General features: G+C 37.7%; 1 protein-coding gene across 1 annotated transcript in view; it reads right to left on the bottom strand.

The window, feature by feature from the left end:
• RP1 (RP1 axonemal microtubule associated) overlaps positions 1 to 18,989 on the bottom strand; it is a 715,393-nt gene that overhangs the window by 448,518 nt on the left and 247,886 nt on the right. Inside the window, exon 23 of the mRNA XM_043976222.1 lies at positions 13,285 to 13,439. Coding sequence (XP_043832157.1) covers positions 13,285 to 13,439 — 155 coding nt within the window. The remainder of the gene's footprint in view (positions 1 to 13,284; positions 13,440 to 18,989) is intronic.

The raw sequence follows: 18,989 nt of genomic DNA, 5'->3' as shown, positions 1-18,989 counted from the left end.
TCTTTGAAGGAAACCTAATGCCTCTCAAGGATCAGATACCTTCTGTGTTTTCTCTTCTCTAATCTTAACAGTTCCTTCACTCAATTTTTGTATCATATGAAAGCAAATCTCTTCACTATCCTAGTTACCTTCCTGAGGACCCTCTTGAGTATATCAATGTCTTCCTAAAAACATGGTACCCAGAACTGAACAGAGTATTTTAGTCTTTCCAGGTTTTTCTGAAATCTGCCTGCTCATCATTTCTTACATCACCATAGTGATATAAGATTTCAGCCATTCCCCAATTGATGGACATTCCCTTGATTTCTAATTCTTTGCCACCACAAAGAGAGCTGCTATAAATATTTTTGTACATGTGGGTCCTTTTCCCTTTTTTATAATCTCTTTGGGATACAGACCCAATAGTGGTATTGCTGGGTCAAAGGATATGAACAGTCCCATAACCCTTTGGGCATATGAATATAGTATTTTAAATGAGGTCTGATGAGAGCAGGCGACTGTGATACTATAGCCTATTATTAGAATTTTTGCCTCAAGGTCACAATCAGAGTTTTTAATTGCCACATCATAGTGCTAACTCATATTGAGATTTTAGTTCACTAAAATTCCCTGATCTTTTCTCAGAACTGTTTATCCATGCCTCCACTATATTATACTTGTGAAGTTGACTTTTTATACCCAAGTACAAGATTTTGCATTTATCCTGATTGACTTTCATATGATTAGACTGAACCTAGTGCTCCTGTCTGTCAATATCCTCTTGGATACCGACTCTATCTACCCGCATGTTAGATATCTCTCCCAGATTTTTGTCATCTACAAATTTCTTTATTGTCTCATTTATGCTTTTTTCCAAAGCATGATAAAAATGTTAAAACAGCGCAACAACAACACAGATCCCTGGGGCATGCCACTGGAGACTTCCTGACATGTTGACAGTGAGTGAACCATCTAACAAGTTCTGAATCAATCTTATTGCATTATAGTGTAATACATATTTACTCACCTTTTTCACAAATATAGTAAAAGATAGTTTATCGAGTTCAGTAGTATAAACATAAAACCATTGGGTTTAGAACAGAAAGGGACCTTTAAAATCATCTTGTCCCATTTTACAGATGAGGAAATTGAAACCCAGAAAGTAGACATCAAATAACATACAGATCAGCAATAATGTAGCTGGTGACTCAGTGGATAAAGCCCCAGGCCTGGAGTTAGGAAGACCTGAGTTCAAATCAAGCCTCACACACTTCCTACCTATTTTTAAGGACTGTTAAGGCATCCCCTGAACTTTTATTTTGAGATGCCATCTATTTCAGAAATACTAGATCAAGAGTATGAAGGAGGTCCTGAATGTGTCAAGGACAAAGCACACACACCAACACCAACACCCCCCTGAGCTGATGTAATTTGCTGTTTGCACCCCAAGCTGGTTTCCCTGTGTATACTTTGGAGTTGACAGGTGCCAATCAGTCTGCACTAGGCTGAGAAACTACTTGTGCAGCTGGGCCCTTGTAGATAAGGAGACCATCATATCTTCATGGTCTAGTTGTTTCCAAGGGAAAAGAATATAGCTTTTGCCATCTCATTGCTCCTTCCTCCTCTTTGAGGGAGATTTTGTCCTTTTCCCACCTTTTCTGCACCTGTACCCTTCCCATGCCATTCCCCTTTAGGAGTTAGATTCTTGTTTTCTCCTCCTTTTGTTGTGTCATAAATATGCAAAAACTTAGGTATGAATTGTGAGCTCTATGCACTGACTTAGGGTCCTCATGCATCTTCATTTCTCTTGTAATAAATCTAGTTGCAACACAATATTTCATGGACTTGTGATATTGTTTTTGGTTAATACTGTGTGACCCTGAGCAAGTGACTTAACCTCTGAAAGCCTGACAAAATGGATCCACTGGAGAAGAAAATGGCAAACCACTCAAGTATCTTTGCCAAGAAAATTCTAAATGGGATCATTAAGGATGGGACATGACTGAACAAAAAGAATGTGCAGTTCTCTGGAAGGATATTGTGATGTATAAAACAATTTGCCCCAATACTAACTGCCCCTCTCCTACCTCAAACACATACTTTTTTGGTTCTCAGTGATAATAAAAGCTGACATTATTTGTGTAATCCTTGAGAGTTCCCTAAAATCATTTTCGCATATATTGACTCATTTGTTCTTCATAGCAAACCAAAAAGTAGGAAATAAAAGTAAAGAACTGAAAATTATTCTTATTGACATTTTAAATAAGGTTTAATTGAGGACCATCAAGGTATTCCTATAGTGGCTGAGCATTAGTGCACCCTGACAGGAATATCTAAACAAATTGTAGTACATGAAAATAATTGATGTTGCTGTGCTTCAAGGAAGGACAAATATGGTAAATGCAGACAATCATGGAAGACTTTTGTGAACTGATACTGAGTGAAGTAAGCAAAGCCAAGAAATCAATATACATGACTTGTCCTTGTTGTTCAGTTATTTCCAACTTTTCATGACCCTGCAGACCAACTATCTTGGTTTGGTTTGCCATTTCCTTCTCCAATGGAAAAAGGCAGAGTTTAAGTGACTTGCCCAGGGTCACACAGCTAGTATCTGAGGCCAGATTTAAACTTATGTCTTTCTTACCCCTGGCCTAGCACTCTATCCACTGAATCACCTAGCTGCCTAACTACAATAATGTAAAAGAAAAGAACAGCCACAAAACAATTGAAAATGAATCCTGCAAAATTATAAACACCATGCTTGGCTTTTTTTTTAAGAAAAGAGATATAAGAAGACAACTGTCTCTGTTGAAGAGCTAGAGTCCATTGGTATGAAGCATTGGAAATAAGGTCAGTTGATGGAGTTTTTTTGTATTGATAAATTTTGCTAAAATAATTATTTCACTTTTTGAAAAAAAATCATTATAAGGGATGGATTTCTTGGAAGGGTAAAGGGAGCAATCAAGTTGAAAATCAAGGCGATCTATGAACAATATATTGTTTCAAGTGTTTTTCTATATATGTGTGACAACATATTTAAAATATCCAGGTAGCTATTCAGATCTGTGCTACTTTTGCTTACCAATATAAATAATTGAAGTTTTTATAAAACCAATTTGGATTTTCCAGTGCAGACTAGCTGGGAGTTTGAAAACCACGTATCTGAATTTAGAGTGCATTTAAGAGGGAGATAGACAACAATAGTCAAGTTCAGATTCCTCCTGAAACTATGATAAGCATCAAGCTTCAAGTGGGCAAAGCAGAGGTATTTCCTATTCCTTAAGTCAGGCATGAGGTAGACTGCAGCTAAAGGGAAAGTCACATCTCTAAGGGGTCCTAAGTGAGTTCCTCCCCAGTGCTCCCTGGTGGTATATACCCTATTATTTTCTGTTTGGGCTGCGCAGAGAACTTTCTGGTTAACTTCTGAATAAGATGTGTTCTACATATTTGAGGTTGCTAGATGGATGATTTCTATTACTCTAGATCTAGATCTATTACTCTAATTGTTTACACACACACAAACACACACACACACAGAGGAAAAAATACTCATAAGTTAAGAAAGTTCAAAAGTTTCCTTCTAAGATAATTGATTAAAACTAAAAATCTACTATCTCACAGAAAAAATGCTATTAATGAAAAAGTTCCCAAATCACCCCCAAACACCATTATTTAATCTGTAATGTTGATGAAGTAAGAAATATGGTATAGTGAAAAATGCACTTGGAGTTGAATGAACAGGGTTTTGAATCCTGGCTCTACTACCTATAACCTGTGTGACCTAAGACAAATCTCTTCTCATTTGATCTCATTTTCTTTATTTGTGAAATGAAGGTATTTGATATAATTGAATGAAAAAGATACTAATAAGAACAAGAGGGGAATGAGTAGAGGGATTTGTGACTTCACCAAGTATGGAGGGCAAAAAATGTAGTAACCTTTATAGAGGCAATACTTCAGCTCCTCCCCAAGTCACTGCTGTCTTTATTCAAAGTAAACACTGGCATCCCTCATAGAAGAAAATGTGAAAGGGATTGGGACTAACTCTGCTTTTCAGGAAAGAAAAGGCAAGAAGGTAGGAAAACAGGAAGACAGGCAAAGCAGGTAGGCAGAAAGGAAGAAGATAAAGCTTTAAGAAAAAACAAAGGAGAAAAGAATAGAATCCACACCCATATTAGGAAATTGGAGGGTAGACAAATGTAACAGAGGACAATGGGAGAAAAAAATCATTGAATACCAGCAACTAAGTAATAGCTATAAGGTTCTTTAAAAAAATGCACACACACATACATACATATATACACTATCTACTGAGCCACCTAGCTGCCCTTAAAATAAAAATACATCTATATAGAGAGATTTTATATATATTATATAGAGAGATTACATATATAATTATATATAGTATATATGTTTGTGTATATAGATCTAGATCTATATCTATATTTATATACTAATTTATATATAATCTCTCTATATATAAAAGTATTTTTTACTTTAAGGGCAGCTAGGTGGCTCAGTAGATAAGAGTGCCAAGCCTGAAGTCAGGAACACTCATCTTACTGGGTTCAAATCTGGTCTCAGACACTTCCTAGCTGTGTGACACTGGGCAAGTCACTTAACCCTATTTGCCTCAGTTTCCTCATCTTAAAAAAAATGAATCGAAGAAGAAAAGAGTAAAACACTCCAGTATCTTTGCCAAGGAAATCCCAAATGGAATCACAAAGAGTTGGATATGACTAGAATGACTGAGCAATAACAATAAATTTTGCTTTTACAACATCTCTAATTCCCAATGTATCCCAGCTTTGAAAGTATTTTTGATGGTTTATTTTTGGTTTTGACATTAGATTTCCCTATCTCACCCAGGATAGAGGTGGCATTCATGAGTCAACCCCCATTGCTAATTGGAACAAAAGCTTTGATGTGTTCCATTTCTGTCCTGGGTGAGTTCAATTTTTCTCAGGCAACCTGGGCCACTCTCCCACCCCAAACACACACTAACCCAAACACTCTAGGAGGCTCACCCATATTGGTGTTGAAATTAATGTTGGATGCAAAAGACCTTAGCCTATTGCACCTCAGAGCTTACAGATTCAAACATTACATTAGCCTTAGCAGGGACTACAAACCATCCCCATAACACCCAGAACACCCCAGGATTTCCATCAATTCCTGTTCCTCCTCCACTCTCTTTTCAAAGAGCAGTCTTGTATAACAAAAATTTTTAAAAAGGGTGAGGGGCAAATTATCAAAACTAGCTAAGATATCAAAGAAGTTTCACATTATATACAATTCTCCCAAAGAGGCAAGAGAAGATACCTTCAATATGAGGTTCATAATGTAAAGGAGAAAGCCAAATTTTCTAAAAAAAAGAAATAGCTGTTTGTACATCAACCAACCACAAATCTTCCACAGGTGGCTTCTGGTGGAGAATCATCCAATAAGAGAAAGAAGAAATAAAATAGGTTGATTGGCAATGCCCTGAGGATACTGAAGTGGCTATTTGATGAATTCATGTTAACAACAGTGAGTTATACTTTCCTTTAGAGCTTTACAGAAAATCTTCTGAGAACTGTCAGACCTGATGCCCATTAACCACTTCTGGTGATTGGCATGGAACAAATAATGCTGACAGAAGGAATCTAGGAAGTATTGCTAATGAATGTGAAATACTGTTCAAAAAATTGAAAAGCATAGAGGGTATAGATGACATTTTCTTCATTATTGCCAATTTAAGAAAAGGACCTTAGGTCAGAGAAACATATTTGGTAAGTGGACAGATGGTTAAGAACAGGATTTGGATTCCTGGACTACAGCTTACAATACAATAATGATGGGCTCTTGGCCAGGGAGAGAACGCATTTAAGAATTAATATTAATCTGTTGTGAATCTTATAAATCTAATCAAAAGAGATTTCAAATGAAAAGGAAAGGAGAGAGGAAAACCTACTCTGATATGTACCAAGCAAGATATCATAGACAGTGATTAGAATATAGGAAGAAGAGTGACTAAAATATTTACTAAATCTAAAGTGCTACAGAATAAATAAAATATAGATGTATATAGGAAGAAGAAAATCTGTAATTCACAGGAGTCAAAAATCAAGAGAGCAGCTAGTAGTAAAATCCACAGACTCAGCTGTCTAGATACAAAAGCACAAAATACATGTAATGAGCAAGGTAAACAAAAGATCCTAATACAAGGAGGCAAAATTGGCTTCATAAGTACCACTCAGCCTTGGTGGGATGAGATCCATCAAGAATCCAACTAATGGAGGGTCTACTTTGTGCAAAAGGCACAGAACAGATAAACTGAAGGTGGCATAGAAGAATATTATATATTAATAACGCATAAAATCCCATTTAAAATAACTATAAAATACCTGGGAAGCAATCTCGATTCACACTCAAGACCTTTATGTAAGGATACAATTGCAGAAATCTCTTTTTAGAAATGATAACTGGGGGCAGCTAGGTGGCTCAGTGGATAAAGCGCCAGCCCCGGAGTCAGGAGGATCCGAGTTCAAATTCAGCCTCAGACACTTGACACTTACTAGCTGTGTGACCCTGGGCAAGTCACTTAGCCCTCATTGCGCCCCACCCCCAAAATGATAACTGAAAGGATATTCAGTTGTAATGGATAACCCATGCCAACATTAAGAAAAAATTATAATATCTAAATTGATTTCCAGATTGGGTACTATAACAGTCAAAACTCTGAAAGAAGTACTTTATATTTTCTATAATAAAAAAATTCTTTAGAGGAACAAAATATCTAGAATCACAAAAGATGAAAGGGAAATAGTATCTCTAGTCCACAATTTATACTCTAAGAAAGTAATCAACAAAACAAGTTGATACTGGTTAAAAAAAAAAAACAGCAACAAACAGAAAAGCAGATCAATGTGAGACTAGATAAAGAAAAATCACAAACAATTGAACTCCATACCACATTATTTAATAAATTGGGGAACATAAATTACTTTGGAAGGAACTCCTTATTTAATAGGAATTATGGGGAGATCTGGACAGTAGTTTGGCAGAAATTAGATTTAGATCAACATCTTACATCATATACTGCAACAAACACAAAATGAATAGGTGACCTGAACATTAAAGAGGTCATTCATGATACAAGAAGAATAACAAAAGGAAATGGGGATATTTAACTTAGAAAAAAAAAGGAGGGGAGGAGGAAATGATAGTTCTCTTCCAAGTATTTGAAGAGGGAAAATGCTTGTTCTGCTTGACCCCAGAGAATCGGAACTAGGGTTGGTGAAAAGAAAAGGTTCCTAACAATTAGAGCTATCCAAAGTGAAATAGGACACCTTGAAAAATAGTGAGTTTCCCTTCCTAAAGATCTTTAAGCATAGGCTGGATATAATCACTTGTTTGGAATTTTATAGATCAGATTTCCAGGCAGGTATTAGAATTAGAATTAGATGGACACTGAGGTTGGAACTCAGAAGATCAGAGGATCATAGAGTCTGAAGCTAGAAGGCTTTCTAGTCCAACTCCATTTTACAGATGATGAAACTGAACCCCAGGGAGAAAAAATGACTTCTCCAAGGTCATGTATTTATAATCTTTTTGGTGCCTTCCAGCTCTAAAGTGTATGATCTCTTTAGCAGAGTATTCACAGAAATTTCAACTATATCTATCCAGGTACAGTTTGTTTTGTTCTGTTTTATTTTTCTGTTGGAAAATGCATTCTGAGCTCCAGTTCAGGATTTCAGGAACACATCTTTCCCAACCTTCAAAATGGGAAGAGGAATTCCCATGGTGGCAGTGGTGGCTCTGGTAAGGGGAGAGAGATGAGGGGCTTCAAAGTTTTTCTAGATCCCTTTCAAGGAGAAGGAGCACTAGCTTTGAGGGTAGAGATGCTCAGTATTGAGAGAATTCCCCTGAACACCGGTGATTTAACTTTTTATTTTGGCACAAGAAAAGTGAACTCTAAGTTAATCATTCCTTCAGTGCCAACAGAATATAATCAGTCCTGATGACAGTACCAGAGCCTGATGATCTCTCATTACCTAATTTCAGAATCAACCCAGCCTTGGCTTATAGTAATATTCCTGCGTAAGAGTGATGTGCAAGAGAGGTTGATACAGCACCTGACTAAGGAGAATTTAGCCTTCCCTGCCCTTCCACCAGCAGTTCATGATGCCTTGTTACTCATTCTCCAGTACCATGACATGGTAAGAATCTGCTTTAAGGAAATGAAAGGGTTCCTAAAGGTTTTCAGAACTACTGGGCAATCCTGCAGTAAGCCTTCAGAGCTAAATAGAACAGAAAAGGAAAATGACAAATATTGAAGGGGATTTGGGGAAAATAAGACATTAATGCACAGTTGGTGGACTTGTGAACTGATTCAAGTATTCTGTAATTTAGAACTATGCCCAAAGGGCTATAAAACTATGCATACTTTTTTTTTAAATGAGGCAACTGGGGTTAAGTGACTTGCCTAAAGTCACACAGCTAGTAAGTGTTAAGTGTCTGAGGCCAGATTTGAACTCAGGTCCTCCTGACTCCAGGGCCAGTGCTCTATCCACTGCGCCACCTAGCTGCCCCATGCATACTTTTTGACCTAGTAATACTACTACTAGGTCTGCATCAAAAACGAGATTTTTAAAAAATGAAAAGGACCCACAGGTACAAAAATATTTATAGCAGCTCTTTTCTGATGGCAAAGAAAGGGGATATATATCAATAGGGAAATGGCTGAATAAATTGTGGTGTGTGATTGTGATGGAATACTATTGTGCTATAAGAAATGAGCAGGATGCTCTCAGAAAAACCTGGAAAGACTTACATGAGCTGATGCAAAGTGAAATGTACTGTTTACAAAGTTACAGCAATATTATAAAATGATCAGCTATGAATGACTTGGCTATTTTCAGCAATACAATGATCAGCTATGAATAACTTGGCTATTTTCAGCAATACAATGATCCAAGACAAAGGACTCAAGATATAACGCTATACATCCCCAAAGAAAGAACTGATGATGTCAGAATACAGATTGAAGGATAATTTTTTTTTACTTTATTTTTCTTCAGGTTCTTTTGGCTATGAACATGACTAAAACAGAAATGTTTTACATGACTACATATGTATAAACTGTATTGAATTGCTTACTTTCTCAATGGGGGTGGAGGGAAGAAGAATATTTGGAACTCAAAGTTGAAAAAATGAATTTTAAAATTGTTTTTTACATGTAGTTGGGGAAAGATGAAATACCAAATAAAAAATACTTCAGAGCTTTTGCCTTTCTGCTTTCTACAGATAAGGGGAATGGAAGGGAATAAGCATTTATACAGTGCCCACTATGTTCCAGGCACTGTGCGGACAACTTTTTACAAATATTATTTCATTTGATCACTCAGGGTAAGAATTTTCTCCTAACTTGTCTAGAGGACAAACATCCTTGTGCTGAGTCATCCAGATATTCTAGAGCCCTTATGTCTTTAAGAGTGAATGAGGGGTGGCTAGGTGGCGCAGTGGATAAAGCACCGGCCCTGGAGTCAGGAGTACCTGAGTTCAAATCCGGTCTCAGACACTTAACACTTACTAGCTGTGTGACTCTGGGCAAGTCACTTAACCCCAATTGCCTCACTAAAAGAAAAAAAAAAGAGTGAATGAGTTCATTAATTGTGAGTAACTAATTGCTTGGCCATGCCTCTGTAGGTCACAATGGTGCCATTGTGCCCTAAATGTTGCATCACCTCTATGGTGCTTTTCCTGCCAACAGGAAACAACAGCCTTTGAGCAGAAGCTGGGGCCAAGAAATATTCATTAAAAAAAAAAATTATCTCTGGCCTTCTCAGTTCCTCCTCTTTAAATACATATGTAGAGTATATTTGACTCCCACTTAGAGTCTCAGCATGTCAATATGTGTTTGTCTATGTGTGGCTCAAAGGGAGGCTTAGTAGGTAAACGAAGATTCCTGCCCATACCTATCCAGGGAGACTTAGATTCCTTCCTAGAATAAGAGCAGGAAAATGTCCACAAGTCTAGCTTTGTTTTCCTCTAAGAGAAGATACTAAGCTAGAATTATATCTATCTATCCCCTTAAATATTTCTAACTTAGATGAATTATGGGGAGGTTGTTTTTTTTTTTAATTCAAGCTGATTTTCAGGTTGTTATCCCTTAAAAAGAAGCTTATATCCAAAGGCTTGCCCCATTCCCAACAAATACTAACTACCAAAAGAACATCACAGAGAGTGGATAGTGAAGAAACCTATTTATCCAAGCAGATAGCAAAAGGAATTCAGAATGTAGATTAGAATATACTGGAAAATGTACAAAATTAATTACTTCTTCCCTGGGAATGAGAAATCAAAGCTCAACCAATGGGCAGTGGATAAAGCACCAGCCCTGGATTCAGGAAGACCTGAGTTCAAATCCGGCCTTGGACACTTGACACTAGCTGTGTAACCCTGAGCAAGTCACTTAACCCTCATTGCCGCCCCCCCCCAAAAGCTCAACCAAGAGATAGATCCCATTTTCACCCTAGGGGACATTCCTTAAAGTATTCAGGGAGGGAAGCTGGAAATCAGGGACATGTTGAGGAAAGTGCTTTCCCTTACTTGTCAAACTTTTAAAATCTTTTCTCTCTTTAAAGGAATCTCCCTGAAGAGAGTCATGAACTGCTCATATCCTCTTGTGAAGCAGGAAAACAAAATATCATACCTCTCCCAAGCTCTCAAATCAACTATACCTCTCATGCAGGCACACAATGCTAAGTCATCATTCTCTTCAACAATGAGGAAATGCAAGTGAATCTTCCAAGACTGAAACCAGGACTATACATATTCAGCCCTCAAGTCCTTAAATCTGTCTACCAACTTCTAAATGTCTGGACTATCTTGAACCTCACTGATGGTTCTTAAGCCCTAAACTGAGATGATATGAATAACTACTTGCCCCACTCAGCTGGTAGCTCCTGTGCTAGATAATATAATCTCTTGCTTGCTCAAAATTGGATAGCATTCTGCAAGCAATACAAGAATTCATACCCAAGGTAGCTGAAAAAAAATAGGGGTATGCCACCTACTCATTGCATAGGATTCTATAATGATAACAGATTAAGTCTTCCAGGTTCCAAAGTCAGCTTGGATAACCCAATACCTAGGCATTGTCCTGTCACATCTATGCCCACTTCTACCATCTGTACCATATATTTATTCCCTCTAACTATATGCAAGGTGTGTTTTGGATTTTATTTATGTCCAATAGATTGATGGAGATGCTAGCATCTTCATTCAAATAGTCCTTACTCCTTTTCCTGTTGCCACTCATACCTTTCCAACCCCCAAACCTAGATTATTCCCAGAATCTACCTTTTCACACCAGCTCCTATGCTACTGAACAGTACTGGGGGAAGTCCATCTATGCATTACAAATGCATTTTATCTGATCTCAAATGTGCCCTAACTCTAGCAAGACAATCTTTTTAGTCATCCTTTATAGATTTTCTATCTCACTGTCCAAAGAGGCTATTTCAACTTCAACTTTTTCTCTTCATAACTTCCATATTATACTACCTTGACCTATACACATGTTCTCATTCTCTCTCTTTCTCTCTCTCCCATCATGCCCCCTAACTGGGGCTACTCTAAGACTATGTCTGGCATCCTATTTTCCTCTATACAATCTCACAATCTCAATTGTCTCTTCAACTTCCATTATTTTAATTATCTCTGTGCAGATGGCTCCAAGAGCTATATATCCAGTACCATATTTCTCCTGAGCTCATATTCTGTTGAATGCTGCAAACCCTTCCAGTTATGCAAGTTCATAACCTCAGTCATCTTCAAGTGTTCATTTTCCATTACCCTATACACAATAATTGTCTATATTATAAGTCTATTATGGAAGAATGGGGCCAGAATGTGAAGTGCCTTGAATGACAGCAAAATTTAGACATTATTCTGTAGATAGCAAGAACCACTAGAGATCTGGGGGTAAAGGATAAAGCAATACCTTAAGATAAAGCAATGCTTTATCAAGTAATCTGGCCAACTGTGATGATTAAAATCTAATGTGTGTGTCCTTACCTGCTTTCCAGTGTGGGGGGAAACTAGTTAGGGTTTATTTACAAATTCAGCAACAGTCTAGGCTTTTAAGAATTTATTAAAATATATTAAAAGTTAGGAGAGAGAGAGGAGGGGGTGGGCACATGCCTCTGAAAGAATGGGAAGAAACAACCCTATCTCAGATCTACGCTTGAGAGATAAGAGAGAAACAGCTCCTTCACGTAGGGATTAATAGGAAGAAATTTGGGACAAGGGGCCCAGGATGAAAACTATATAACAATGACTACAATAATGACAACAACAACATTAATAACATGATCATCTCCAAAGAAGGATCTGAATTAGGGTGATGGCAAAAAGAATACAAAGAAAGAACTGGACTTGAAAGAAATGCTGAAAAAGGTCAAGATGAAATTTGTTATCTATGAAGAGTAAGAAGACAAAAAGAATTCTTATTACTACTGTCTGGGTATTGTATCTCATTGCTCTTCAGTCTTTTATAATGGAGTTCCCTTAGTCCCTGTGGCATTGCCCCATCTAATAAATTCTCCCTTGCACCAATTCTTGCTTAAGTTATTTTTGTGGGTTTTTTTGTCTTGATGTTTGAGGGGTTTTGGGGTTTTTTGCAGGGCAATGGGGGTTAAGTGACTTGCTTAGGGTCACATAGCTAGTAAGTGTCAAGTGTCAGAGGCCGGATATGAACTCATGTCCTTCTGAATCCAGGGCCGCTGCTCTATCCACTGTGGCACCTAGCTACTCCTCTTGCTTAGGTCTTGAGCTGCTGCTTTGCTTGTTCACAAGATCTATTTTCCTGACTTGTTCCAACTGTACTGTTTTGCCTGTCTTGGTCTCATTCCCTTCCTGCTGATTACCTCTTTTGAAAGAATACCAAAAGGACAATCCTGTTTGGAAATGGGAGTCCACTGACTCTTCTGATAATGGATTAAATTTTAATTTTAAAATTTATTCCTGTGATTTATCCCCACTATTTGCTTGGTAGTTTTCAAGATTTAAGTGACAATCTTCCTACAACATTGAAGCACATTGCTCTATCCCATCAGGAAGATATGAAAGGATATAGACTCCCTTTTCAATAATTACCAGGAGATCACTAAATTAAATTATCAGTGGTGAAATATTAAATCATGTGGAAAATTTTAAAGATGCTTTTCCCCTTAAAATCATAGTTCTATAGATTTAGTTCTAAAAGAATAACATCTCAGAAGAGAAAGATGAAAAATCCTGCTATAGGGTTAACCTTACCTTTCACAGTTGAATATGGACTCTGATTCTTTCATTGGTTCTCTGACAATCACTTTCTCACAGTACCAGTACTGGGATAGGTCAGTGGCCTCACAGAGCAATAGCACCTTCTTCAGTTTCCCGAGAGACACAGCTTCCACTTCAAACTTATCAATCTGGGCAAGAGGGGCAAAAAATCCCACAGAAACAACAAAGGTCAAGCACATGACAAATGCAAGCAATAACAGTAGCCCCAAGGAAAGCCAGAAGCTCATGTTTCTATGGTTAACATCAGAGTGGGGCAATAACAAAAGAAAAATAAGCAAATTAAATTTTCATCTATTAAACACACACCTATATAAGATATTTATTTATTTGTTTGTTTGTTTGCTCATTTATTTATTTGGCCAGACTTTTCTTTCTTGCAGTTCCATTTTTCCCATTCAGTGTGAAAGAGCTGAAGTGAAGAAGACCATATGTGGCTTCTTTCTCTTTTGGACTCCTGCCTCCAGTGACAAAAATCATTTTAATGGAGACAAGCGGGTTATTAGAGTTAGTCAGTCTGACCACAATCTGACCTAATGAAGAGCAAGCAGACAATTCAATTTCCATGAAAACTACTACAAGCTGAAGGATGTGGTAGCATAATTTTTTCAAAGGAACCTCATGCTTTTCTCTGTAAATGGCCCTATAGAACATCCTTCAGCTTTCCATAAAAAAGACACTTCCATCTTCAATCTTAAATATGATCGATGATACATCAAAAATCCATGGACATTTCTGCAGAGGTCACACATAGAATTATGAGGGTCTGCAGTAAAAGTTATCCTGGCTTTTAATGGAAGGAATGCTCTCATATGCTACTTCCTTATAAATGTCTGACAATTATGACTATCCTAAAATTACTCATAGGAAAACATCCAGGAAATCCTCATCTGGACAGACCTTGGAGTTTACAATTGGCACTGGCTAAACATTTTAACTATTAACAGTATATTTTATATGTGTGCATGCACTCCAGTATTGTAGCTACTAAAGCCTGATGTGTGAGGGACATTATCAAGAATTCTTTTCTACTAGATGATTCCTGAAAAGCTATAATGTATTGCTTATAGCATTAAAGAGAGGCAGCAAAGCATGGTGCCTTGGAGGCAGGTATAATAATAGTTCACATTAATATACATTAGACCCTTAAGATTTGCAAAAGGCTTTACTTACATTATTATCTCACTGTATCATCAGAACAACCCAGTGGCCTAAATGTGGTTATAATAACCATTTAGGCAATGGGAATGACTTTGTCTAAAAGTACAACCTGAGAAAACCATGGTTTAAATGCATATTATTGGGAACCCCATTCTCTTCTTTGTATATACAAGGCTTGGGTCAGGAACTTGGGTCACTCACTGGCTTAGATCAAGGCTGCCTTTTCATAATTTTCCTGCAGAGTGCTAAAAAAGGAAATGTAAGGATCACAAGAGCATGGAATCACTAAGAGCTGGAAAGGAGGCCAATAAAACCAACCACTTCCTTTTACATATGAGGAAACAAGGACACAGTAAGGTAGAATTATTTGCCCAGGGTTATACAGCTAAATGTCTGAGGCAAGCTCAGGTCATCCCAGTATTGGATCTCCTAAGATCATGGTTTTCTCAGGAACCTTGTTTGTCTTGAGGAGTTACCTACATTTTAGAAACCAGTATAGCCAACTGGAACACCTCTCTGGAACTCAAACCCACAGTAGTACTTGGTAGACTAGCATTGGAAGAAAGTCTCTACCAAGTCTGGGGAAATACAGTGAGTTCTGGTTCCCGTGTCTTCTACCCTGAAACATAATGAGGTCATTCCTTGTACTTTTCAGTGATCACCAAATGCAAAAGGTCTATTCCATGATGTAAGCAACCATCAGTCTCAACCCCTACCTTTATTTATCCCGATTCACAAATACAGTTGTTTCATTACTCTTATCCACCCAGAAATAGTGAAAAGTGCACAAGGATTTGTTGAGCCATAGAATTATAGATTTAAAACTTGAAATGACATTCAATTACACCTGGTACAATCCCCTCATTTTACAGATGAGTAAACTGAGACCACAAAAGGTAACATCATTTGACCAAGGTCACACAGTAAGCATCAGAGATGGGATTAGAACCAGTGCTTCTGATTTCAAATATATTGATCTTTCCTCTGCCTTGGGAAAAAAAAAGTTTTGGAAGCTATGTGAAGTAAGAACTGAAGAGAGAATTGGAAACTATTAGGGTTATCCATTAGTACAAGTCAGGAGAAAAGAGGGTCTGAACTAGGATAGTGGCTGTAGGGGAAAGGGGTGGATACAAGGGAACACCCACTTCCAGAGCCAAGGCCTCAAATAATCCCTAAAGTATACATAGTTCTTTGGAGAGTAGGCTCCAATTGTTGTAGCAGGATTGAGGTCTCCAGGGCCTTTAGCTAGATGGCTTGCAGACAAAAGGCAGCTTGGCCATATTTGGACAAAAGAAAGGAGAATGGGTTGTTTTGGTTTGAAATTAGAGACCTATTAAAAGAGCCCTCCTGGGGTCTGGGACATAAACTCAGACAGCAGGCTGGATACTGTGACCCAGAGTTAAGAAGATAATAAAATCAAACCGCAAGGCAGAAAAGAGAAAAGTAGAACTTGCAGCAGTGACCTAAAACTGGAAACATCTGTACAGAATGAAGAAAAATACACTATGAAAGGAAGGAGTCAGTGTTGAGAAGGTGTTGGCCTGTCTCCCACAATTTAACTAACGACAGTGTTCATTTATGATGCCAGCAGGCTAACTATACCCCCTTCTTGCTCTCCTTCATTACCATAGCTGGAGTCCTGGAAACACAAATGATAGCCCCAGGAGGGTGTTACTGAATGCTTCTGGGGATGGATAGAGCCTGGGCAGTTGAAAGATTTGCTGGAGCTCCAAAACTATGAGCTAGCAGCCAGAATTCTAAGTGTTCCTGACTTTAAAGACTGAATTAAACTGACTTGATTTTGTGTTTGACACTTTGGGATTTAACTATTTATAGAACCTGTTATATCTCACTCAGCTGTTACTGGTGAATAAATCAGACAGGATAACACTAACTGATTCGTTGAATATTCACTTCTGTTCTTATTGGATAAGGTAACTACTCTCAAGAACTCAGTTCATTTATGGACACAATCAGCTATAGTAGGCCAAAGATATTGGTGGACTTTCCAAGATGAACTGAATTGAATTATCCAAAGCCAGAACTCAGATGTATTGGTGACATCTATGTAATCATTTTGTAACCCAGAATAATAGTGATACTTCAGAAGCACAAAATAAATAATGCTGAAAAGCAGTTTGTTCAAATGAATCTTGGGCAACATCCTTCTGGTAAAAGAGCAGTGGAGGGGGCAACTAGGTGGCACAGTGGATAAAGCATTAGCCCTGGATTCAAGAGGATCTGAGTTCAAATCTGAATTCAAACACTTGACACTTACTAGCTGTGTGACCCTGGGCAAGTCACTTAATCCTTATTTCTCTGCCAAAAAAAAAAAAAAAAGCAAGCAGTGAAATGTGCTGATGGCTCCCAAAAATTATTTTCCCCCTTTCCTTCTTTAAGATAGCATATGATCTTGGGATGTATAAGTAATTTTCTTTGCATTGCATACATCAAATAAAGTATACTTAAATGTCAAAGGAGTTTTTCCTCTTCTTGATTCTACACCTCAAAAGATCTGCCATCAAATACTATGGGTACACCATTTGTTTTCTACTAGTCTTCAGCACCAGCTCTCTCCAAAGTTTTTTTGGGGGTTTTTTTGTTTGTTTGTTTTACCAAATATATATTCTTACTTCTCCTCACAATGACACGCACTATCCACTATATAAGGGTAAACAAGTCAGTCAGAAAGGGGATGAATGAATAAAATGCTACATAGAAACACAAAGATATCTGGATATCCAGATCTTTGGAAGACTCCAAACAAAAATAATTTGCTGCAAAAAGGTGCACAACAGAATCTGACAGACTGAGCTTAGAGGAGAGGATTCATTCTTAGGACCCTGCCTAAAGGGTGAGTCAAAGAGAAGGAAAAGGACTGGAAGCGAAATATCACTGGAATAGGAAACTGCCAGGTGAGAAAATTCCTTTTACTAATGAAATGTGTGGCCCCTCCTGGACAAGTCAGAGTGTTCAAAAGTCACCTGAAACACTGAGCTATTCAATGACTAGTTCAAAGCCAGAATGTGTTAGAGGTGGGTGTGTCTTGCACCCATGTCTTCCCAACATTGCAGGGAATCTATCATCCATGCCACCCAGACAATCAATGTGCATGCACAGAACTGTTACAGTGCTTAAACACTTGTGACTGACTGAATACAGGCATTTTAGGCACCAACCAAGATAGTGGCTGGAGAATGAAGCAAAAGAAGCAAAAGCACTGGAATTAGTTTCATATATATCTGATATGTTGATTAGGAAGGGAGCAGTAAGAATACTGATTTGGGCAGAAATGCTTGTTGCCAACAGAACTGCCCACAGTGACATAAGCATCAGAATATGAGTCCACAGTCAATTAAGAACAGAAGCTTGTCATCACCTACTATGCAATAGAAAAAAAAACATATTAAGGATTTGGGGAACTAAGAAGGGAGCAGCACATTGGCCCCTTTCTGAGCTACCACTTGACAAATGAGGAACTTAGCAGAAGGTCAGGGGTAAAAGATATATTCGAGGTAGTATATCATGTAAAAAGGCACTGGGCAGGTCATATACCAAGGATGAAAGACAATAGATGGCCTGTCCAAATAACAAATTGGATCCTATAAGATCGTAAATGGACAAGGGGGAGGATGAAAATTCAGTGGGACCGGCTTTATTTGAGCAAAGATAAAAACAGCAGCATAGAAAAGAGCACCACACTTGGGGTCAAGACACTTGGGTTTGATTCCTAGGTCCAATACTAGCGGTGTCATACTGAGCAAGACCTTCCTTGAATTCTGTTTTATCTTAGATGCTTAACTAGTTCTATGACCCTGGGCAAATTATTTAACCTCAGTCTGCCTCAGTATCCTCAACTCTAAAATAGGTATAATAATAGCACTTATCTCCTAAACTGCTTGTGAAGGATCAAATGGGATGTTTGTTAAGTGCTTGTCACAGTCCTGGACTCGTAATAGATATTTAATAAATGCTTATTCTTCTCCAATATGTACTTGAAATCATATTAAAAGGAAAGGGAGGAAGGGAATAAATATGTCTATAACCATATATATATATATACATATATGTATACACACACATATGGTGTATATATATAAACCTTATAAATCTTCACATACTGTATCAATGTTACATTAATGTAATTTATTGATTCTGATGTGGAGTAGTTCTATACTTGCATTATGATAAATGATGCCAGATTCAAATGTAGTCTATGTAGAATATAGACATTAATTTGAGTCTCATCAAGGTAGTAGCCATTTTCCTCTTCATTCTAATAAGTTGCTTTATTTTTTGATGTGAGTGAAAGAGATAGGTAGTTTTCTGAACACCACTGAAAGATAGTTCATGGATCCCATAAGATTGAGAACCAAGGTTCTAACTTAGACTTGGTCATCTTTCCTTTAAAAATTATTCCTTTGTAATCAAAGCAATGTCCATCAATTGGGGAATGGCTAAACAAACTGTGGTATATGATGTTGATGGAATATTATTGGGCTATAAGAAATGACGAGCAG

Source organism: Dromiciops gliroides, chromosome 1, assembly GCF_019393635.1.
Source record: "Dromiciops gliroides isolate mDroGli1 chromosome 1, mDroGli1.pri, whole genome shotgun sequence".
Lineage (NCBI taxonomy): Eukaryota > Metazoa > Chordata > Mammalia > Microbiotheria > Microbiotheriidae > Dromiciops > Dromiciops gliroides.
Note: the sequence above shows the minus strand (reverse complement) of the source record. Positions and strands in the feature narration are given on the sequence as shown.